At 42.9% G+C, this 23,164-nt stretch overlaps 3 protein-coding genes across 15 annotated transcripts in view; all 3 read right to left on the reverse strand.

Annotated features, from left to right (window-relative positions):
* Positions 1–133: 133 nt before the first annotated feature.
* timm10 (translocase of inner mitochondrial membrane 10 homolog (yeast)) lies at positions 134–3,902 on the reverse strand. The gene is made up of 2 exons (XM_031284514.2): positions 3,672–3,902; positions 134–1,449 (listed from the first exon to the last, which is right to left on the reverse strand). The coding sequence occupies exons 1-2, from the start codon at positions 3,740–3,742 to the stop codon at positions 1,254–1,256; spliced, it is 267 nt and encodes an 88-aa protein (XP_031140374.1). The 5' UTR covers positions 3,743–3,902; the 3' UTR covers positions 134–1,253.
* Positions 3,903–4,003: 101 nt separating this feature from the next.
* On the reverse strand, positions 4,004–16,765 carry LOC116039604. 2 transcript variants are annotated; one of them, XM_036000647.1, is made up of 8 exons: positions 16,529–16,765; positions 15,232–15,347; positions 14,090–15,135; positions 13,272–13,367; positions 11,802–12,315; positions 9,038–11,038; positions 4,684–4,907; positions 4,004–4,596 (listed from the first exon to the last, which is right to left on the reverse strand). In XM_036000647.1, the coding sequence occupies exons 2-8, from the start codon at positions 15,332–15,334 to the stop codon at positions 4,528–4,530; spliced, it is 4,053 nt and encodes a 1,350-aa protein (XP_035856540.1). In that variant the 5' UTR covers positions 15,335–15,347; positions 16,529–16,765; the 3' UTR covers positions 4,004–4,527. The 2 variants fall into 2 exon arrangements, with proteins under 2 accessions (XP_035856540.1, XP_031140372.2); XM_031284512.2 differs by having other exon boundaries at positions 4,004–4,907; positions 16,529–16,763.
* Positions 16,766–16,984: 219 nt separating this feature from the next.
* ctnnd1 (catenin (cadherin-associated protein), delta 1) overlaps positions 16,985–23,164 on the reverse strand; it is a 31,570-nt gene continuing 25,390 nt past the window's right edge. For 9 of the 12 annotated variants that reach the window (XM_036000654.1, XM_036000650.1, XM_036000648.1 and 6 more), the window contains 4 exons: positions 20,975–21,022; positions 20,579–20,661; positions 19,531–19,585; positions 16,985–19,056 (listed from right to left, as the gene is read on the reverse strand). In XM_036000654.1, the coding sequence (XP_035856547.1) occupies positions 18,998–19,056; positions 19,531–19,585; positions 20,579–20,661; positions 20,975–21,022 (245 nt within the window). In that variant the 3' untranslated portion in view covers positions 16,985–18,997. Of the gene's footprint in view, positions 19,057–19,490; positions 19,586–20,578; positions 20,662–20,974; positions 21,023–23,164 lie in introns of all 12 variants that reach the window. The other 3 variants (XM_036000651.1, XM_036000652.1, XM_036000653.1) reach the window with 2 other exon arrangements.

Here is a 23,164-nt window from a genome sequence, read left to right on the forward strand (position 1 = left end):
TATTTAGGAATCTCTGCCTCCTCTGTGCTAGTGGTGAGAGATAAAAAAAAAAAAAAAATAACTTTTAAGTGCGACAAAGTGTGTGGGACAGAGAATAATACGTAAATGCCTTTATAACAACACGCAAGATGTTAAGTGAGAAGGATGACATTGCTTTATTAGAGTACGTAACAGCAAAACACTGTGCAGCTTCTCCAATATGCAGATAAAAAGCTGAGTCTCTGACAGTGGTTTAGCACGTGAAAAAAAATAAAAACAACCTATCACAGCTAAAAACATGGTCCAGTGACATACAGCACAACACAGTGTACACAAGCATGACAAATGACTCCAGTCCATCTTCAACATAAGTCCATGTAGCCAGAATGGCCTGGATGGCAGTCAGTATCAAGAGTTGTTACGTGCAAAGCCAACACTGCACCGTCCAGGGCTGATAAGAGAGTAAACTGTGAATAGTGTCTTGTATAAAAAAAGACAAACCATACTGCCATACATCATTCATTCAGGGCATGCCCTGATCTATGTATTTGACTTACTGTATTTCAATGTTTTGTAAAGAACTGACACTACCCCATCTGCATAACAGACAACTTGTAATTGTAATATAGCTACCTAAATACCACCTTGTGTTGCAACCTTATGAAGAGAGCCCATGTTTTTCTTTCAACCCCTTTCGAAATAAAACAACCAAAATCGCCCGAGCTGAATGGGTGATTAAGACTAAATGCTAATCATTCTTAGTGTTTGTTTTTAACCTGCCACGAGTACCAGACGGCTGGTACCACAAAGCTTTAACAAAGTATTGGAGTTTCTGCAGTACCCGTAAGCACTCCAAGCAGCTTAAAAACAAGCACAAAAGCATGACTTGGAAATAATATTACATTACATGTCCTTTCTCCTTTCCAGTCAATTTTCAGGTGACGTCTTGAGGACCACGCTAAGCTGAATGTAAACCTACTCGGACACATCCAGAGAGGCTGGTGGAGCAGTGAGCGGTTTCAAGAAGTCCTTGTGTTGTCGACCCCAGCAGGTTCTCCAGCCCCATCCAATGTCTCATCCTCTACTGTAGTAGAGGAGGCAGCAGTTTCTCTCAGTGGACACTCAACACCAAACTTTTTTTTATTTCCCCAACGAACCCACCCACTTGTTTTCTCATCTTTGAGAAATCAGATATGCCGACCCCACCCCACCCCATGATCTTCTGAGTCCCCCCCCCCCCACAATGCTCTACTTGGTTCCTTTCGTCAGCGTCTCTATCCGCTCCCCACGGCTGCCTTCCTCATCATCTCCTCGTCCTGGACGGAGAGCTCTGTCAACTTGCGTCCCAGCCTCTCGTGGAGGTCCAGGTATTTGGCCACGCAGCGGTCCAGGCACACCGACTCGCCCTTTGTCAGCTCAGCCTCCTTGTAATGTGGCGGTATGCACTTCCTGTGGCAGGCGTTGGTCATTCTGGGGAAGGAAAGGGTTGTTAAAAGGCTGATTTTTTTTTTTTTTTTTTTTTAAAGATCTGAACATTGACCAGGCTATTTTGTTATGCCTGAGCAAATGAATATGATGTTCCACCAATACCCAGTGCCACTTGGGACAAACAGTACAGCTCCATCTGCTGGAATCACTCTTCTGTTACAAGGGGAAAACCACCTAAATAAGAAGTCCAATGTGTTATTTCCATGGCTTATGAATGTTTAATTGTGAACTTTAGTTACTCTCTCTCAAAGCCAAAAACCAGAGAAGTAATCTCTGGCACAAAGACCCGTCTTGCTCTCCTTTCCTTTGATTGAACCAGTCTGGTTATCAAGATGCAAGGACGTGATAAGGGAGAAGAGTTGCATCAAACTTCAGTTTTCGAGCAAAAATTCCCTTTTTAAAAAGCCAACTGGGAGAGGCAATCGTTCAGTGATTGGAATTGTCCTCCCAATTAGAAACGCTTGATTTGTTATCATCTGAAGGTTGTGATGAAGAGGAGGGTTTGACCCAAAAATCATAAGGCCTTTTTAATAGGGGTGTGCAAAAAAAAAAATCATTCAAATCGCGATTCAAGCTCTACCGATTCAAAATCGATTCATAGAATTCCAAAAAAATCGATTCATATTTTTTAATTAAAAAAAAATAATTAATTGTATGTCTACTGCAATCACATGGGAAAAGTAACTACATTTACATACTGTGAATCGTTATTTTAAAATCGAGAATTGTTTTTGAATCGAATCTTGAGCCTAAAAATCGATATTGAATCATGACATTTTCTGAATCGTGCAGCCCTACTTTTTAATTTCATGCTTGTCTGTTTTTTTTAGCTTTTTCTGTCAGGCAATGATTGTTTAAAAATGTAATGGGATCAGTATCAATACTATACCCAGTGTTTAATTTGACAATGTGATTGACTCGTTTGTTAGATGCAAGTCGCATACAGTATGTGATAGTGCTATACATGCAAATATTATGAGGGTTGCTTCTTCCCTGTACAAATGACAGCATAAGAACTCTGAGAATCTCCTTCATATCCAAGCTAAACTGGTATTGTAACTGAAATGTCCCTAACCTAATTGATATTGAATCGGAAACGTAATCGAATCGGGACCTTGTGAATCGGAAAATCATTGGCGCTACCCGGCCCTAGTATGTGAGCATTTACAGTATCTTTCCTTCAGCAGCAACAAGCGGTCATTCATCTATGGCAGGGGTCACCAACACGGCACCCGCGGGCACCAGGTAGCCCCCAATGACCACATGAGTAGCCCTCAGGCCTGTTCTAAAAATGAAAATTGAATATTGATATTATGTTTCCCACCTTGTTAAGTCATTGTTGATAATTGATAATGAGAAATCATTAACATGATCAGTGTCTTCACATAGATGACTATCATTAATCATAACTTAAGGCAAACTGAGCAAATTTGTTATTTCAGAAGAGTGTATCAAACTGGTAGCCCTTCGTATGACTCGGTACCCATGAAGTAGCTCTCAGTTTCAAAAAGGTTGGTGACCCCTGATCTATGTTATCTCCTGCTTGACAATGTATGTAAAAAAAAAAGAAAAAAAAAAAAAAAAAAAGCAGCCCTAATATTAAACATATTTTAAGACTTCACCTTGGAATGGGGTATAGGGACACGCAAACACCTTTCTTTTTGACAATTAATAGATGCTTAATAAATAAATAACGTCTACACTGATCATAATCTAAGCCCTAAAAACAATTAGCAATATGCTTTGTGGGGGAAAAAAACACAATTAGAAGACGCCAAGGTTAACTTACGCTGTGGTTTAGCTACACACATTTAACTGTAAGTGAATACATTGTGACGCTTCATAGAATGGACTTCATTAGACTTGAGTAACTGCGGTCTGTTTAGTGGTGGCTTGTACAGTCCTGTAGAAAATTGTATCTTTATGTAACGTTACAGTCGCTGTCAGCTCTACTGAGCATCACTGAATGTGTCACATGTAGCGAGTCATTAATAGATAGCAGGCGGCTAGCATCATGGAGGGACTCTGTAGCTACGTCTTCACTAAGCGTGGCGAACATTTTAGATGCCCTTTGGCAGCGCATAACGACAGGTTTATTAAAGACTATGAATGGATGCCTTGAGGCGCTTTAGTACTGACAGACACAGATAGTATAATGTGGAGATAGCTAGCTTAATGGTTAGCTTGTTTTTGTTGGGCTTTACCGGTTGTACATGTCAGCCATCATTTCCACCTCCAGCTCCGCCGCCAGCTGCTGTGCCTTCATGGGATCCATGTCTACGCTTTAGTCCTGCTCACGCTCGGCTTTAGCCACAAACACGCCGTCCTGGTGACCCTCTGCAACGGACAGCCAACAACAAGAAACCGGTGCTTCTTTAACCTTCAGAAACCTACAAGAAAACACGTGTGCTGTTTCCACTCACACTTCCGTTGTCAATAAAGTTGGATTTAAAAGGAAGGCAGAGACAGTGCGCCCTCTCCTGTACATTTCCACGGATTTACTTAAATGTAGTGGTGTCAAAAAAGCCAACTGTCTGATTTAAACTTTTTAATAAACCATAATTATGAAAGTTACACAAAACACTGCTTTACAAATACAGGCTCAAAACAAGATGGATTTTCTTCTAATAGTTACTTATAGTGACACGGTGCTGTTACCTTAAATCAGTCTGATCATTCAAACGACTGAAAATGTAAAACTATTGACAAATGTAAACACTAAGAATTTTTTTTCTTATTTGTCATCAATGCTTTAGCATATTATTAATGGAAATTAAACATCCATTTAAACCTTGTATATGGAACTAAATAAAAGGCTGAAAACCAGCATTGATTCTTGCATGTACAAAGCTTATAATCAGACACCGACTGACGGTGAAAACAGAAAAGGGAAGGACATAAAAAAACAACTATATATGCCTATATCATATCATAGCTTCACAGCAAAATAGACTCTGTCTGGCATCTCTATGAACATACTTAAAACCAGAACAGAGAGAACATTAGGCCTGGCTAACTATTCACACAACATAGTAAAAAAACTATGCACAAATACAATGATTACTCTGCCTCGTCTCCAGTCACATCAATCTCGTTTACGTCCTCCTCCTCCTCCTCCTCCTCCTCCTCCTCTGGAGTTAGTTCCATGTTGTCGAGTCCATTCTCACGCTCTCTGGTCTGAGGCACTTTGTCTGGGGAGTAAAGCAGAACGTCCACCTCCTCCTCCTCTTGTGCTGCTTGATCGCAGCCCGAGCTCTTGCTGAACCCAACAGTTTCTGGCCGAGGTGGACCAATTTTCTCAGCCGTCCGGAGGTCCAAGTTGTGCTCCGGAGGCGCGTTGTCTTCTCGAGGCAGGTGGGTGTCACTGCGAGACGAGCCTTCGTCGTTGACAGCAGTCTGCTGTGTTGTACCTGACGCTCCTGTATCACAGGCTTTTTGGGCTTAAAAAGAAGAAAGAAAAGTCAGAAAGATGATCTAGAGTAATTGTTTTTGGAAATATATGTTGTATAATATATGTAAGGCTTTGTTATTTCATTCTTGGAGGACCATAGACACAATTTGATTCCCCTCCGTTTTATTAAAGTGGCGTTGTACCGTTTTGAGGTACTTGCACTTTACACTTCTACTCCACTAACATCCAGAGGGGAAATATTGTGCCACTATATTCATTTGACAACTGGAGTTATGAGCTACTTTTCAAATTATGATTTTAATAAAGCAACATGTGTTAGGGTTTTAAAATGGGATACACTGATTAAACCAGTGCTTTGAGGGCTCCTCGGCATGCCTCAGATTGAGATGCTCTATCGTCAGTACCACCAGAGAGACATTTCCTTTCTCAACTTCTGAAATGGTTCAATCTAAATGATTGTTTTTAGTCCCAAGAGTTCAAATGATCCAATGTTCCACAAAAAAAGCTAAAATGTCAGAAAAGTCTTTGTTTAGCCAACTTTATATTAAAGTAGCAAAAAGTAGCTCCCAGATTAAATGCTTCTTACACATTAATACATCAGTATTAACCATCTAATTATGTTATATAACATAATATATTAGACCCCCGGGGGACGTTTTAATGCACAACCACTACTTTTACGGCTGATACTTTTAAGTACATTTTACTGATAATATTTTACTGATGTACTCTTACATATTGAGTATTTTTACCATTGTCGTATTGATACCACAAGGCAAAATAAAAAAAATAAAAAAAATGCGTTGTGATCTGAATTTGCATGTCTCTCTATTATAACAGATTGGGCCCTATCTTGCACCCGGTGCAGCGCAGCGCAAAGCCCGACGCAAGTGTCTTTGCTAGTTTAAGACCGACGCAGTTCTCATTTTCCCATCCAGCACCCGCGTCATTTAAATAGCAAATGCACCTGCACCCATCTGTGCGCCCACGGGTGTGCTGGTCTTACAGGGAGGTGTGTTCAGGTGAATTCTTGGCGTATTGCTATCTTGAGGCAGCGGGAAGTGATCGCACCATTGACCAACGAAAACCTGGTCTGAAGTCAATAACGCAGCATTGCATTGTTATTTTAACAGCGAATTAGTAAAATGCGCCTAGGCTTACACACACACACACACACACACACACACACACACACACACACACACACACACACACACACACAGATTTTAAAGGGAATGGGAGATGATCTCTAATTGGTTTATTGCATGTTACGCCCAAAACACACCTATGAATTAATGAAGACACTAAGTACAACCCTTTTGAACCATGCGCCCAGCACACGGACCTTTTTTTCCGCCATCAAACTAGCAAAAGTGGATTCGGACACACCCTAAACGCACCTGCGCCATGCGCTTCACGCCTATGGAGCTAAAAGAGTCTCAAAGATAAATGCACACACTACATTCACATATGCACACACAGGATTCATACATGCACACACATGATTCATAAATACACACATAGGATACACAAATGCGCACAAAATTCACAAATACACACACAAAATTTAAAAAGCACAGAAGATTCACAAATGCATACAAAATTCAGAAATGCAAACATTTACAAATGCACACAAGATTCAGAAATGCACAGGACAAGATTCAGAAATGTATTTCTGATGCACACACAAATATATCTTGATTTACAAACTGCTTGCGGTCTGTGAACTTCACTGCATTTGTGTGTGAATTTTGAGACTGCCCTGACTTGGCTCGACACACAAATGCCTTTTTTTAAACAGGGAATGATCTGCAACCAATCAGATATCTCGCTTGTTTTAGCCAATCACAACAACGCACCCCACGTGGGGGATTGTTTACTTATAAGCCAATCACATGAACAAACGCGTTCACACAGCGCTATGTGGGTGGAGTCATCCATTCTCGTAGTAATTCACATAATGTTTTGCTCAACTTTAGGAGCTCCACACAGTCTGACGAGAAAGCGGCAAACTCCATACCCAGTGAAAGTCACCGTTTCTCGGTTATTGGACGACCGGGGCTCGGGGCTCCGCGGAGCTCCGGAGCTGGCTGGCTGCCAGCTGCCAGCATAACTTTCGTATATTTACTGTTTGAATTTCGTCACGTCACTTATAAAATAGCTACCCGAAGGTCTTATAAAGCTACCTATGGTGTCCAATTTCAATTTAATGCATTTTTGTGAACATTAGGGGTCTCCTTAGGAGGAGCTGCTAGCTAGGCTAGCTATGTGTCGGATTTAATCCTATGGGAAAGATCGTTGCTACACTTTCGGCATAATTTTCGTATATTTACAGTTTGAATTTCGTCATGCCACTTATAGAACATCTACCCCAAGGTCTTATAAAGCTAACTATGGTGTCCGATTTCAATGTAATGCTTTTTTGTGAACATTAGGGGTTTCCTTTCAGAGGTCTAAGAGGAGGCTAGCTAGCTCTTATGATAGAGCTCCATCCAGCCGCAGGCTCTATCAATGAGACTCGCGGACAAGAGGCGTTTATTTCCATGATCGTTTGTTTAAATAACTCAACACACATATCCATTATAAGATTAACTGGAACCTGCGGTAAGAGATTGCGGGCGTAACAAGCTCGCTGACCGCGCTCTCACTCACACACACCGGCCATTTAGCAGGAAGAGGGGAGCTGCAAGCCCTGGAGCTCTGTCAGGGCAGCGGCGTTTGGTAGTCCATTAACCCAACAAACGGTGACTTTGCGCGGGTATGGAGTGCCGTGGGCTGCCAGCCGTGACAGAGCTCCATCTACCTCCCAGCAGGCCGGGCGGCGAGGCAGCAACACAGGCAGCACCGGCCGCTGAACTCCCGACACACAGTCGGACAAAATTTGCAATTAGCCATCAATTTTCGTAAAACGGCCCATATTTGACCTCTACATAGTTGATTTCTCGCCTAAAATGTTGTCAGAAGTGAATTTTATGATGAATAAGATGGTGAAAATTGTTAAAAATGTTCCGTTGTTGGTTGTTGCTCCGTCTGCAAGTTCCGAGTTGGCAGTGTGCGTGACTTATAAGTTCGACCAATCAAGTACACCTAGGAAAAGGGAAAAGGGAAAAGACCTTGCTCTGAAGTAGGAGCTAAAAAACTGAGGCCAGAGGAACTTAAAAATCCCCAAATTTTTCCTGTCGTAACACGACGAAAAAATTGTTCTAGGAACGCTTAGTTCTAACAACTGCAAAAATCCCTCCGGTCGGAAAGCCCCTCATGACTCCTACACCACATTCAACGCGTTCATGTGATTGGCTTATAAGTAAACAATCCCCCACGTGGGGTGCGTTCTTGTGATTGGCTAAAACAAGGGAGATATCTGATTGGTTGCAGAACATTCCCTGTTTAAAAAAAGGCATTTGTGTATCGAGCCAAGTCAGGGCAGTCTCAAAATTCAGCAGTTTGTAAATCAAGATATATTTGTGTGTGCATCAGAAAAACATTTCTGAATCTTGTCCTGTGCCTTTCTGAATCTTGTGTGCATTTGTAAATGTTTGCATTTCTGAATTTTGTATGCATTTGTGAATCTTCCGTGCTTTTTAAATTTTGTGTGTGTATTTGTGAATTTTGTGCGCATTTGTGTATCCTGTGTATTTATGAATCATGTGTGTACATGTTTGACTCCTGTGTGTGCATATGTGAATGTAGTGTGTGCATTTATCTTTATTGAGACTCTTTTAGCTCCATACACGCCGTGCGCATGGATCTTTAAAATAGAGCCCCTAATCTTAAAAGTAGCCCAACAAATAACAGTTCAAGCATCTCGTGGTCATTGCTATCACTCTGTCATTCTTTATATTACCACCAGATAGCACCAAAGCAGGTTCTTTTCTCATCTTAGTACACATCCAAACCAAAGAGGGCTGGTGCTGACTAAATGTTTTTATATATATATATATATATATATATATATATATATATATATTTTCTAGTGAATATGTTCTTTTTCAGGCTTAACAATGAATCAAATGATAACGATTCAATGGTTCAATTGTTGGGAGTTTAGCTTTTCCCATATTTCATTGTAAATATTTCATTTCATATTTCTCACTCACTGTACACAGAAAAAAGGGCTTGGAAATCTGCCAGCTAGGACTATAGGAACAAACACTTTACCTTCATCAGGATCCTTCAGCGGCTGCTCGGACTCGGCCCCCTCGTCTCCTGAGACATCAAAGGAAGACACCGGATGGGACCCGTCACCAAACAAACTGGTCTCCTTACTCGTAGAGCCGTTTGGGTCATCTTGCTGGGATTTGTAGAAAATGTGATTGTGATTTTTATCACTTTTGACATGAAAGAGTACGTGAGACTCTTTAATCCCGTCCCTGTTCTGAGGCTGAGCTATGTCCAATTCTGTCTGCTTGGTTAATTCTTCCAATCTGCTCCCACATGCCTTTTCTTCACTTTCTGCATCTCCTGCAGTTCCACTCGTTTCCTTGTCCTGGCTTTCTTGGGACTTCCTTGTTCTCGAGTGTTGGCGTTTGATGAGCTTCTCAAAGTCCTTCAGAGTGACGCGCCGTGGCCGTTTGTGTGCCCTGCGTTTTTTCCCCTCTGGGGTCACGTCATTCTTGTCGTCTGCCTGAGCCTTTACGGGGCTCTCGGCACTTTCGGTCTTCTTCAGTGGAATTTCCTCCACTTCCCTTCTATTCCTCCTCCGTTTTCTACACTCTCCCTTTGTTTTTGCACTCTCCTTTGGCAAACTGCGGTCAATTTGCAGCCCACTTTTTTCTAAATTGTGGCTCATTTTTTCAATGATAGCAAGAGAGTTCATTTTTTCAATCATGGCAGGGGAGCTCATTTTTTCAATGGCAGGAGAGCTCTCCGGAGGGCTCTCTTCAACCATTTGTTTCCGTGGCCTTCCGCGTCCCCGTTTGGCGACTCTTGGTTCCTTCCATTCCATTTGTTCTATGCGCGAGTTACTTGGTATCTCTTGAGCTTTTTTCAAAAAGGCCCTGGTACTGACCCGTGTCCCGTCAGTGTTGAGATCCCCAGGCCCTCTGGTTTTCTCTTTTTGACTTTCTGCGATGGTTGACGGTTCACTGGGTTTCCCTACGAATTTGTGTGCCACGTTTGAAGAAGAGGCGGCCATTTCCCTTTCCTTCGCCAGCACATTGTTGCTCGACAAACTGACTGAACAAACGCTGAGGTTTATTTGACCCCTTGTTCCATCGCTGACTTTCACGTGTTGGTATGCCAAAAGAGAACTGGCCTCTCGTTGAGGACTTGTGCGCTTTCGCTTCCTCTTTTTAGGCGCTGCGGCATCACCCTCAGTTGGGCGCTTTCTCCTCCTCTTTTTAGACTCTGCGGCATCACCTTGAGTGTCACTTTGTTTAGATTCTAAACTTTCCTTCACCTTCACGGGACCAAACTTCACTTCAGCCACATTTTGATGTCCAGCAGGTATTGCTCCTCTCTCTTCCACAGTCCGGGATGCTGCATCCTTTTTTTGTGGACTCAACTCCAGAGGTTTCGGCCTTCGCTTTGACCGACAGCTGAGGTTTGTATCCTGCGGTGAATGCGCGCTTTTATTTTCTCCTTGAGTGATCGCACTGAGGGGAAATTGTAGCGGTCCGTGGTTTAGCGTGAGCCAGGGTCGTCCGTGTAGAGACGGCTGTGGTGGAATTTTATCCCTTTGGTGCGTCGAGTCGTTGAGGGTAGTCTCGGGTTCTGCTGCTGAGGGAGACTGCTCTAACGGAGAGAGACATTGGGGGAGCCGCAACTCATCCATGCAAGGTAAAGGATACGAGGACTGGCTCTGGTTTTCGTTCGTCAGCGGTAAAAACTGTAGGATGTTCTCAGTGACCTGTGAAGACGGGTCCTGGCATGCTGGGTAATAAGTAACGGTTGGAAGGAGTTTCTGATCGCTGGAGTAGAGAGCTGTGGGTAGGACTGATCTTGTTGTGAGTGCTTCAGGGTGTGGACTATTTGGACTTTTGGACAGCGGCATGCCCTGGGGGCTGGTTCCATCTCTTTGCCCCATGGCTGGGACAGATGAGTGATACTGAGGAGAGCTCGGCTGCTGCTGATGCTGCTGGATTAGCACAGCAGCCGGCTGCAAAGATGAAAGGCCTGAGCAGCTGGGCTGGTTCTGAGCTGTAAAGTAACAATAGATACCTGCACAACAGGTGAGAAGACAGCCATCAATCCATCTTGAATTTATCACCTCACATACTTGAAGCGGTCGGTGTTATGCAAGGTTCACACCGCCTGTGTTTTGCACAAATTACATCACCAAGTCATTGCAAAAAGAATACTTGAAATTAAGAGTTAAAAAAAAAAAAAATGAGTTAATTGATTTCATCATTAAATAATTCAAGTAACATTCCCTTTGTTCGAATTTTTCAATTGTGAGCATGTTCTGCTTTCCTCAATACAGTAAATTGCCTATATTTGGGTCTTAGACTGTTTTTCAGACAGAATAGGCCATTATTCTGACTTAAGGAAGTTGTGATGGGCATTTTCCAAAAAGCTGTAAAGCGCTGGACTATAAACAAGAGGACAGCTCAATAAAAACACAGATAAAAGGATTATATAGATAAAAAGGATGGAGCGATAGAGAACTTGAAATTATCAACTTCCATGATTCAACACCCACCACCATGTACAAAGTTATATTAGTGAATATAAAAGGAGAAAGAGTCACAACATGTCTAATATTTCTTTTTCATTATCCTAATTAACACATCTCTCCCTCTTTGGATGAAAAACGGCTACTTGTTTCATTAGCAGGAGCTCTCCAGCTTGCGAGACCCACTGCCACTGCTAGGCAACACATTAACCTACAATTTATCAATGAGGCAACTGTAAAAGACTACGGTCTCCACATCTTCTTAGGAGATAAACGTATAAATCAAAGAAAACAAGTGGATCTAGATACCTGTATCTGTTGACGAGTGACCAATTTGGGTCCCAAAATCCTGGTAATACACACACCCTGCTGCACTGACGGCAGCATGCATCTGACTCTGCGGCTGCTCATTCTCTGCAACGGGGACCTGGCAAATGGCCGGCGCTCCGTCATGTATTGGTTGAGGATAATGAGACTTCTTGCAGTGCCTGTCCCTGTCCAAGTTTGGCAGGATGTTCAGGCCCATCATGATGTCCTCCAACAGCTTCTCTATCTGCTCATCACACTCCTCTGCAGGGCCTGGAGGCTGGGGGAGTGGGACTGACTCGCCGCCGTCGTTTTGGTTTGGGGCGAAGCAGTCACTAGAGAGAGGCTGGGAGACAGGCGTGGTGTTGGAGTCGGGGGGTCGTGGTGGTGGTGGCTCGGGGGAGTCGATGGGAGCAGGTTGAAGATTCTGGGTCTCTGGTTTATGAATGAGGCCTGGCTGGACAGAGTAGGGAGGAGGCTCACTGCTTGTCTGTGGCCTTTTGTGGTTGGAGCCGTCCTTTAGAAAGATAAAGAAGAGGTCACGTATATCTGATCGAGTTTAGTTTTCATCAGAACCATTTAATACACACTGACTGTTTTGTCATTTTATTTTATTACGTAATGGAAAAATGTCCCTAATCTTCCCTTATGAGCGTAGCTGTGGTGAAGTCTGGGAGCAGATGAAGAAACAGTCGTGCTGTCCATCGAGCCTCGGCCTGCCGCTCTGGCAGACCAGATACCGAGTTAGGATTTTACCTGGTGTTTGAATCATAACGGCTTTCACTTCTCCCAGAGTGCAGATCTGTGGTTTTGGATCACTGTGTTTGTTGCACAATAAATTTGCCTACGACATTATTATTTCCCCTAACACTATCGTTTTATAATCGCATTCCTTTCCCATGCAAAAAGACACTAACATGTAAAGAGTTAACGTGTTTGAAAGCACTTGTCTTTCCTGGTGGGAGAGGCCCGGCACTCAGCAATTAATGTGTGAGTTTCCAAAGCAATATGAGACAACTAAACGGGTCCAAAGAGACCACAATAACTGCACCCAAACCGCAGATGCATCAGTCCCTGGCAAAATTATTAGGGTTGGCAAATACAGTACTGCTAATTGGCTATGACCCAGCTTTGTAGCGGTGTTTGCAAAGCTAATTTAGTTACATTGTGCCTTTAAAGAATAAGTCCTTTATTATATCTACCCGATATACATGTTCATGAGCTACTGTCCCTTTAAATAATACGTTGACTGCTGTTGCTGTAGGATCTTTTTAGTAAATGCTGTGAAACAATCACACAACAAATCTTGTTCCATCTCTGCACAGCCATGCATTACCAAGACAAATGACTGAATATGTATTTGCACTTGGCAGATTCAGTGATTCCAACTGAAATATAAAAACATCCAATCAAATCCAAGTGAATTGGATGACAAGTGTGTCTGTGTGTCAACTCACCGTCGTACGTATTTACCTGTTTCAGGGAGGTAAGAACTGACAACGCCTCATCAGTGTCATGCATGCTCACAACCTCCCACACTTCTCCTTTGGTCCTCCTCCTCAGCTTCACCTGCACAGGAGGGCAGAAAACATGGCGACGATGAAAACCAAGGATCAAAAAAAACGAGTGGGCTTTCTACCCATTTGTTGCGACAGTCTGAAGGCATCATGAACACATCGTAGCGGAGGCATGACAACTGTCAATCCTCAAATTTGCATTTGCTTTCTTTTCTTTGTGAAATTTGTCATATTTACGGTCACTTTTTTGCTCGGGGGGGAATAAAGACATTTATACGAAAAGTTAGGCAACAGCGGGTGAGCGATTGTGATACCCTGAGAAATTTGCTAGACGTAAAATTGAACAGTCGCTACAGAAGGTAGTTGCAACCCAACAAAATGATCTCTAATCTTTCAACTTACCTCATGTTCTAAAGGAAAGCTACACAGTGTCACACATTGGTAATCCCCAGAATGGGTTTTGTTATTTTTTATTTATTTTTGCTATTTTTAATGCCAAACTGGCACTTCCTGTGAGCGAAGGAAGTCTCCATACTTGCGGGGGTGCAGGACTCATCTGCTGAGCTGTTATTTTGCCTGGTAAACTGTACTGTCCAAGTGGAAATTGGTCTTTGATGTGGTTCACAATCAATTTGTAATCTTACTTAGGTAAGAGTACAAATTGATTGTGAACAGCTTTTGATTGAGAATAGCTTTTGGGTCAATGTTCACACCTAACTCTGGAAGCGATTTAATTGCAGGTTATTTTTTCCTAGGTTAAGTCGTCCTTCTCACCTTGACAGAAATCTGCGTGGCATTCATTATCGTCTGCATCCGTTTCATCTTCGCCAGGCTCTTTATCCCGATATTTGTACGCCTCCTCCCTGTAGGCTTTCCTTTTTCCTTTCCTAGCATCTCATCTCTGTTGCTTGGCTGCGCTGTATTCGCTCTATCCTCAGCTGTTTTGCCATTTGCTTTCCCGTCCTCCAATCTCGTCTCTTCCTTAGCCAACACTTGTACGCTGTCCCCAAACTCAGGTGACGGCTGGTTGGCGCCGTCTTCCCGAGGTGTTGGGGAGTTAGAGTCGCCGTTGAGGGAAACGGGGAGGGTCATCACGCTGCTGGGCAAAGCTGAAGTTGACGTGGGATTTGTTACACTGTCAGAGGATCGGTCTAATGTAGACCGTCCATCGTTTCGTGCTCCACAGTGCGTACTGGAAAAAGGTAGGCAAGGAGTGGAGAATAAATGTTTATCATGTGTGATGTCTGGGCATTGCACTGACATAGAAAAACCCACACTTTGAGCTTCAGAGCATGCAGGCTCTGGGGTTGGATGTTTAGTTTGGCCGGATTGAGTGGAACAACTGCCCACCATCTTTTCACCAGCTCTAACAGTCTGTGTGCCTGTGGATACACAACTTCTCTTTTCAATTGGAGAATCTGCATCTCTCTTTTCAGCCATTTCAGTCTGAACTTGCGCATCCTGCCTTTCTCCACTTTCATTTCTCTCTCTGCCTGCTTCTGCCTTTTCTCTGCAACTCCCTAAACTATTTTCCTGGGGTTCTCCCTCCTCCCCCCCTCCGTTTTCCTGCCCTTCAACAAGGTCTGTGATCCCAAGCTGGCGAGCTGCAGACAGCACGTCATTCTGCTCTCCACTTCCTTTTACCTCCAGCTTCCCCGAGTACAGAAGAGCAACGAGCTTCAGCAGGGTCTGGGCCTTCAAAGCCTGGAGCTGGATCTGGCGCTTCTGACCCGATGGAGGAGACGGGGAGGCTGACAGCTTCTGAGACAGGTAGGGACTGAGAGCTGCAAGGATGCAACTGTGGGTTGGGACTGAGATACCTTTACAAATAGTAGGAGAGAAAAAAAAAAAAATGGTTGATTTTTTTTTTTATTACCCTCTGAATTTAAAACTTTTAAGTATGATACACAGCTCACCCTCGGTTTGCAAAAGGGTATCACAGAATTGGGCATTGTTTTGTTGTTTCTGCAGCTCTCCAAGAAGCTGCATCTTAAAACCTGGCCACCAGTACCGCTGCATGTCCACATGGGCGCTGGGAGGTTGGAAGGACATATGAGGTGGGTGAATATGATGAATATGGTTACATTTGCTGTGAAAGACACAAAAGTACAACTACTACTGTTGGTACCAGTGGTGGGCCCATGCACTTACAAAATCGACCTGTTCACTGTTGCCTATTAAAAAAAAAAAAAAAGCACACTTTGAACGAAACGCCTCAGTCTGTCCTAGTTCTTCACTAGATTTTTAAAGTAACTTTTACCCCACAAATGTGGTAAGCGTGCTGTGACTGTATTCCAAAAAGGAGGTACAAATATGAACTCACTCTTCGACTTTGCAAAATCAACATAGCCTAGCATCAACTCTTCTCTTCATAGCTTGGGTCGTGTATGACTATCAGCCTTCATTTTGGAGGCGCAGCACGTGGAGGAGCACAACTGCGTTCGCTCAACGTCCGTGTCGGTGAACTTTATGTTAAACGTCTGACTGACATTTTACTTTTAAAGGGGTATTGCCCGCTTTCATTTATTCTATTTTCTGTTCAACACCTTCTGGTCACTGTGGCTAAAAGTTAGCAGACAAATGAAAAAAAAATAAAAGATTCATCAAATTCAATAAATATGCATGTCCATGTTCTTATTCACAAATAGCTTGATAAATGTGACATAAGCCCATAAGAATTGAGGTTCAAATTTCGACGTTTGAACTGACCACAGTGCAACTCCCTGTGATTAAACCTCCTGTTGTCCTCTGGTCAAATTTGACCCATTTTCCAAGTTTCTATATTCGAAATTTGGGGTTTCTTTCAACCAAATTGTCAAAGAAAATCAAGTGGCTGGTTCCATACAACTATTATTCTTCACAAGTAAAATAAATTATCAGTTCACTACTTTCATTGAATTTGGGTGTTTTATTCAATTATACAGCATTTGGAAAAAGAAAAAAAATCGTTGAGAAAATTGACAAAAATGTCGGGGAAAGCCTCAAAAACTTGGGGAAAAAACGACCACAACGTCGGGAAAAGTGAGTGTGTCGAAAAAAGAACGAAATGTTGAAAAGTTTGAATTAAAAAGTTGGACCCAGATAAACAGAAAGTCGCATAGTTGACGGGAAGACAACACAAAGATAATAAGTTGACAATGTTAGCTAACGCTGCGCATCTAAACGGAGGTAACGTTAACGCTAACTTAGCATTAGCTTTAAAATGGCACTTACCACCAGTAGCATAATACGTCTGTTGCGCGAACAGGTGTTTTTAGCACAATTACTGTATTTTAAACGACGACACTAGCGTTAAACCCCGAAATTAAACTAACAGCAGCACATACTTTTCCTGCTGTCGCATTTCACAAAGTGAGCCGCAAACTTAAAGCGCCACCTACTGGCCGCTCTGTCAAATGACAATAAGGAAAACCACCTCGACATGACCAAAGAATGTTATTCTGCTTTGTAGCACAGGCCGAGGGACCATTTCCATAATGAACTTCCCCCTCACGGATTCATTATAAAATAGTGTGATAAACAAGAGGCAAAAGAAAACAAAAGTTTTGAGGAATTCGTTTTTTTTTATTAAAAACAGTATTGCTAGTTACATTATTCATTCATAAATGAGAATGTGCAACTTTTAAGAGCCAAGGCAGAGATTAGGGTGTAGTCCAGAATCAGATTTTTCCATTAGTGTTCCAGTATCTGATGACTGTGTGTTATAGGATTTTGTTTAGCGAACTTGTTTTGCATTTAATTAAGACATAAACTAAATGTTTTCAATCAAAACTTAAAAAAAAACTGATTGCATATGCATTCACCAAGAGCACCCCAAAACATTTAAACCCAAATCAATATAAAAAAAAAAAAAAAAAAAAAAAATACATAAAACCATTCAAATTAACAAATATTCTCTTGTATATATAGTTTAAATGTGCTTTAAATTTTTCTCCACTTTTTTATTTTTTTAATAGCAAATTCTGGTCTATGCCTCCTTACACTGTGATTTTCTAACATAAACCCTTGCTCTCCTCTATGGTCTTTAAGTCTGTCCACTCTTGAAGGCATCTTGTTACTTTGAGAAAACGAGGCATCCTCTGTCATGTTTCAGTTGGCATGGAAAACATAAGGTTGAAAAAAAGAACCACACATTTTTACCCCCCCCCCCCCCCCCACCCCCCTAGTGCTTCTTTTAATCATCCACTCAGTAAGTATCTACATCTCACTCAGCACTAAGAATATGCATTCTTCTACAGAACAAGCACTGAAGAGAAGAAATGCAGGCAAAAACAGACAATACTGTGTCTCCTCCCATGTACTGTTCTGTAGTCTTAAAGCCAGGTAAATTATACAGAACTCGAGTTGTATACCTTACAAAAAAACAATTGCAGTAACAAGAATCAACCCGTCACATATTACATTATTTTTGCAGAATAGAAAACTGATGAGTTCCATATACAATATTCCCAACTAGTAACCTGCTGAGAAAAAGACACCTTGATTGGTTACCCATGTCGCGTTGGGCACACCCATCAGACCTATCCTGCATGAGAGCGAGGCACTCCAGTTAGCCCACCTAGGTGCCGTTAGAGACAGTCTTGTATGTACACATTCATAAGACTACAGAACTGCAGATATCAGTAAATTCAACCCATGACTCCTGTGATATCTCCCAAGAATTACAAAGGGGCTTACATTGAACAGAAACATCACTTTTAGAAACAGATGGAGAACAATTTGTCTGCTCCATTTACATCTGTAGGGATATCCATACTGGGCCTCCACCCTTTTATATCTATGGATCAAAATCGAATACAAAAAAAAAAAAAAAAAATGCAGCATGCATCTTGTCGATGGACTGTCACAGACACAAGCTGCGCACAAAACAAAGCAGATGAGAGTTTTCAGTGTAGCTGCTGTAGAAGTCTTGGTGGAGTGGGTGAAGTTCTTGCATTCAGTTCTTGCATTCCGTATTGGCAGTCGCAGCAGTAGCAGTGTCATTTGGCACGTGTACATTACTGTGGTACAGAGCAAAGCAAGAAGAGGAACAACCACGACCGACACAGAAGCAGAAGCTCTACACAGATCGGATTAGATCATAAAACATTGGTTCTCAGTGGTAGGAAATTTTTTTTTTTTTTTTTCTTTTTTTTTTTTGTAGCATTTAACCATCAGAGAGAGAAAAAAGAAGACATTCCTCGAATTCTTCGAAACAGAGTATATTAGCCATTTATGTAAAAGTTCACTATAAAGTGTCCTGTTCTGATCCCAACTTTCTATTTAGTTTAATTAGTCTACGGCTAAGCTCCGACCTCCAAGAAATAGAAAAAGTTCTCAGATGAAGCCACAGTCTCGTCTCGTCGAAGAGAGTTAGTGTTGCCTGGGCAAGTTGTAGTGTTGTGGTGTTGTAGTGTAGCGCGGAGATGTAGTGTTGTGGCCATGGTATCTGATTGAGTGGTTAGAGTTTCGGAGTGCGGTGACTCGCAGAGCACAAAGTGGTCATAGTGTCTCGTCCGGGTTGTCCACAGGGAGCGTAGGTCCACGTCAGGTTTTCATCAGTCTGTCAGCTGCAATGGAAGAATGTAACAAAGGGGAAGAGAGAAGAAGAGAAGCTGCAAAAGAGTGAAGAGGGACAGAAGGGTAGAGTCTAAAGGATGGCGTTTAGTCCCATCGGTAGTGTAGTGGTCCCCAATTGTCAGTTCAGCAAGGGCAGTAGGTGGGAGGAGGCTGTCGTCTTGTGATGCACACAATCAGTTTTTCTGCAAGAGAAGAGGAGGCACAAGTGTGGAAACTGATCATGTGGAGCGGCTAACGTGAGGCGTTCTTGCCTAGGCGGGGGGGAAAAAATGGCACATTTAAAATTCATATTCACAGCAGAGGCTTGGAAGAAGAAAAAAAAATACATAATAGTGGCCGCTGGCAACAAAGTCGTCACGTGTTCAGACACAAATTACACAAACTGTGCAGAGACAAAAATGAAATAAAAATCACATCTCAGAAGAACAAAAAAAATAAAATGAATCACTGACACTTTTCACCAGCAGGGGGAGCAAAAAACAGTCCAAATACAGTAAAATGGAAGCTGATAGACAATACTGGTCACTGCTAAACACAGAAAAGTAACAGAAAATACACAACTAAGATATTAAGCCATGCAGTGAGTTGAGAGGAGCAGCTGGTGGGACACACATACCATGCACTGACATGCAGTGTGACAGTGGGTGTAGCCTAACCATCGTAAGAATCCATTAGAGGCAAAGAGGCCTGCCTCTCCCCATACATCCCTCCCTGAGAGAGAGAGAGAGAGACCAAAAGAAAGAGAGAGTGGGAGTGTGTGATAGATAGAGAAAGAAAGAGAAGGAGAAAAAGACCAAAGGTGACATACAGAATACAGAATTAAGGGGGTTAAGTGAAAACCCAAAGGAGAAGGTGAGGAGACAGAAAACGGAGAAGAAAGATGAAGGGGAAAAAGAAAAGCAAGAGGGGGAAAAAAAAGTGGAGGGAAATAAGGGCATCAGATGAGAAAAGAAAGGTTACATGAGGTTAGTTCAATGTTAGGTGGGGGGAGAACACAGATAAGAAATGATGTGCAAGACAGATCAAGCACGGTGCTTTAATAAGACATGCATCAACATGCTGTCTGTGGGTGTGTGTGTGTGTGCGTGTGAGAGCACGTCCGTTCACACGAATATTTTTAGCGGAAGTGTGAGGATACGGGTCAGTGTATCATCCTGAAATCTAGACATTAAAAGGTGTGTGTGTGTGTGTGTGTCTTGCTCATGGTTAACCAGTTTCATAATTTCAACCATTTTTATCTTTTCAGCCAGGCTATGATGTGCATCAATGCCCAATCCAAAAAAAAAAACCATTATTCGGCTTTGTGACGACAGCGACTCCACACAGACTTCTCCTGAATGACCTGGAATTATGTCGCAGAGATGATGCAGAGGCAAACGGTATCAGCAGATGATGAGATAACAGAAAGTACCGCCCTTTGAAGCACGGCTCTACAGCAAGTGTGGTTTTTAAAACATACTTTTGAACATCGCGATCATGTCTGTACCATACCGCCGTCTCACAAATTAGTATCTTCTAGAAACGCTAGGTAAGGTAAGGTAAGTAAGGGGATGCAGGAAGTATGTAGTTGAGTTAAGTCATTCTCATTACAGTGCAGTCATGCAAGGGTGTGTGTGTGTGTGTGTGTGTGTGTGTGTGTGTGTGTGTGTGTGTGTGTGTGTGTGTAAAAAGAGGCGTGTGCTGTGCATGTGGCCCGTTATTTACCTGTACTGCATCTCTGTCAGCAGGTTCGAGTGTGTTATCAAAGGTGTTCCTTCTCCCTCTCTGGTCAAGTGTGGAGTAGGCATCTGAATGAAGAGGAGAAACATACGTTAGAAAGTGAGTGAGTGAGTGAGTGAGTGAGTGAGTGAGTGAGTGAGTGAGTGAGTGTGTGAGTGTGTGTGTGTGTGTGTAATGCAAGGATCACACAAATCTCACAAAAAAGGACTCATTGATAAGTTTCATCTGTTACACATGCCAATATCACAGCATAGTGTGATACTGGCCACTGTGTGTGTGTGTGTGTGTGTGTGTGTGTGTGTGTGTGTGTGTGTGTGTGTGTGTGTGTGTGTGTGTGTGTGTGTGTGTGTGTGTGTGTGTGTTTCCTGTTGTCACACTTGCCTGGTCCCAAGTCATTCATTGGAATCATTTCGCGGTCCTCTTTGCCGCCTGTGTATTAAAAGACACAAAAAAAAAACAATGAGCATCAATATGTACGTAGTTATAAATGGGTTTGCCTCCCACAGAAAGACAGTGTGAACAGCCGGACCATCTCCTGCCAAAGGTAGAATAGTCTGCAGGTGTGTTAGTGTGTTGTAAGAGTATCAAGTGTCAGACATGAGCCAGCTAGTATTTACAGTTTACGCTCAGTTGGTGTGTGTGATGGGTGTGATTTGGAAACTTTAAGGTCAGTGCCAAAGACTTCAAAAGATCTTTTCAACATATTAGAGAGACACTGTATTTTAACATGAACGTGATGACTGACAACCCGAGTTGAGATGATCTAAAACGCCCCGCTGTGGTAAACCCTTAAATGCCTGCCAAGCAGGCTGAGACAAACATGCAAGAATTAATTGCAAATCCTTTTTCATTCTCCAGTGTCTGCAAACAGCCTTTTGTCATATGATATGAACTTGTCAACTGCAGTACATACAAACAGAGTGCTGACTCTTTGAAACACAGCCACAGTTTGTAGAATATGAAGCAGAGCTCTGTGGAGCTTAAAGCTTAATTTATGGTCGCTGCGGTGTTCCAGGCGCGAGGTGCACGCGCCGTAAAACGACATCCCTACGGCTGCCGTTTGCAGCGCGAAGGCTCTGCAAGCTGTTGCCGCGCGTGGTCGTGCACCTCCGAATTTTTGTAACTAACTGTGGATTTCCACTGGATGCGGAACATCTGCGGACCGGCTCCGCTGCGGAACGGCTGCGTGCTCCGCCGTCCGTCAATACCCACCAGGTCCGAATTTGTTGCGGCATGGCTGCGGCCATGACTGACAGCTGTAGTCACGAGGACCCACGAGATCTCGCGAATTCACGTAGAATAGAACCACAAAACCAACAACAGTTTGTTTCCATCCAGAGGAGTAGAGGGGAAACTACTCTGTGCTGTGTTTTCAAGTGTGTGTAGCGCAGGGAAATATGATCCGCCGTGAGCACGGTGTATTTTACTTTGAAAATTAACCGGATTTTTATTTTGTTTCTGTGCTCGACTTCCTGTCCCGCACTATCTGCCGTGTGCTGAATTGCTGCGGAGCTCTCCGGCGTCCGGCAAAAATATAAACTCTGCGTATCTGCTCCGGAGGGCTGCGGACCGCCGGAGCTGGGACAGAGTAGGGACGCAGACGTTCCGCAGTCAGTGGAAATACACACACTGACTTTAATGGAAACCTAATGACCCCGTCGACGTTCCGCATCCAATAGAAATTGCCGGTGTGTGCGTGCCCACTGTGCGCGCTGCGCTTTCACGGTCGGCTGGGAAGAGCAAGTTCGTCTTGTACAGACATCTGTATGATTCTTCAAGTACAGACCACAGAGATCTCAAACAGCCTTAAATATGTGGTCAGAGAGAGACACCACGCTGGGAGAAGAAGAAACATTTTGCTGGAGAGAGAGGGAAAAACATGAGAGATCGTTTTGTCAAGGCTAAAAAAAACGGCTTCATGGAAAGAGTGCTCCAGGCAGACAGTCATTTCGATTTGGAGATTAACAACAGTCACGTTAACGATTAGAGCAGATAAATGGAACGTTCCGCGGCACGTCGGTGTTTAACATGGATGTGTTTACTACTGTTGCCAGGCAGCCAACTGTCCTTTACTTCTGGCCTCTTCTCTGCTACTTTTTGCATATTCACAGATTATTTTTTGTTTGTACGCCCTCTGGTGTGTCGGAGAATACGGCAGCGAACAATGCGTTGAGCATAAATAAACGTCCGTGCATGTTTGTAGCGGGCGCGCCATCTACGGTGGCCCGCGCACGGTGTCGTGCTCGAGTATACCCAACGCTTAAGTGAAGGAGTAGACTTGTGTTGCTCAAAAAACACTGGAATTGGAGCTTTTCAATGCCCTACATAAAAACATATTCTAATTACATCGGTCTTTAGAGCAATCAGAATTGGGCTGTGTGCAAAGTTAAATTAATAATGTAAAAAACAACATACCATGAATTAGCAAAAAGCTAAATATAAAGATATTCATCTGACCCCTAACAGTAAAACATCAAGCGGTATGTCGTATGCTGCATTACAAACACGTGATTTTCTTTTGGGGTGTTTTGTAGTTAAATGTGACAAAACATTTGGTTCACATCAACAGAA

This window comes from Sander lucioperca, chromosome 4, assembly GCF_008315115.2.
Source record: "Sander lucioperca isolate FBNREF2018 chromosome 4, SLUC_FBN_1.2, whole genome shotgun sequence".
Classification (NCBI taxonomy): Eukaryota; Metazoa; Chordata; class Actinopteri; order Perciformes; family Percidae; genus Sander; species Sander lucioperca.

Bases quoted from the DNA above. Each gene is read 5' to 3' on its own strand.
- timm10 (XM_031284514.2), bottom strand. From the start codon at position 3,742: ATGGATCCCATGAAGGCACAGCAGCTGGCGGCGGAGCTGGAGGTGGAA. The intron at 1,450-3,671 runs GTAAAGCCCAAC...TTCCTTCCCCAG, and splicing joins ATGGCTGACATGTACAACCG to AATGACCAACGCCTGCCACA.
- LOC116039604 (XM_031284512.2), bottom strand. From the start codon at position 15,334: ATGCAGCGGTACTGGTGGCCAGGTTTTAAGATGCAGCTTCTTGGAGAG. The intron at 15,136-15,231 runs GTGAGCTGTGTA...CTATTTGTAAAG, and splicing joins TACCCTTTTGCAAACCGAGG to GTATCTCAGTCCCAACCCAC. The intron at 11,039-11,801 runs GTATCTAGATCC...CCTGTTGTGCAG, and splicing joins TCACTCGTCAACAGATACAG to GTATCTATTGTTACTTTACA.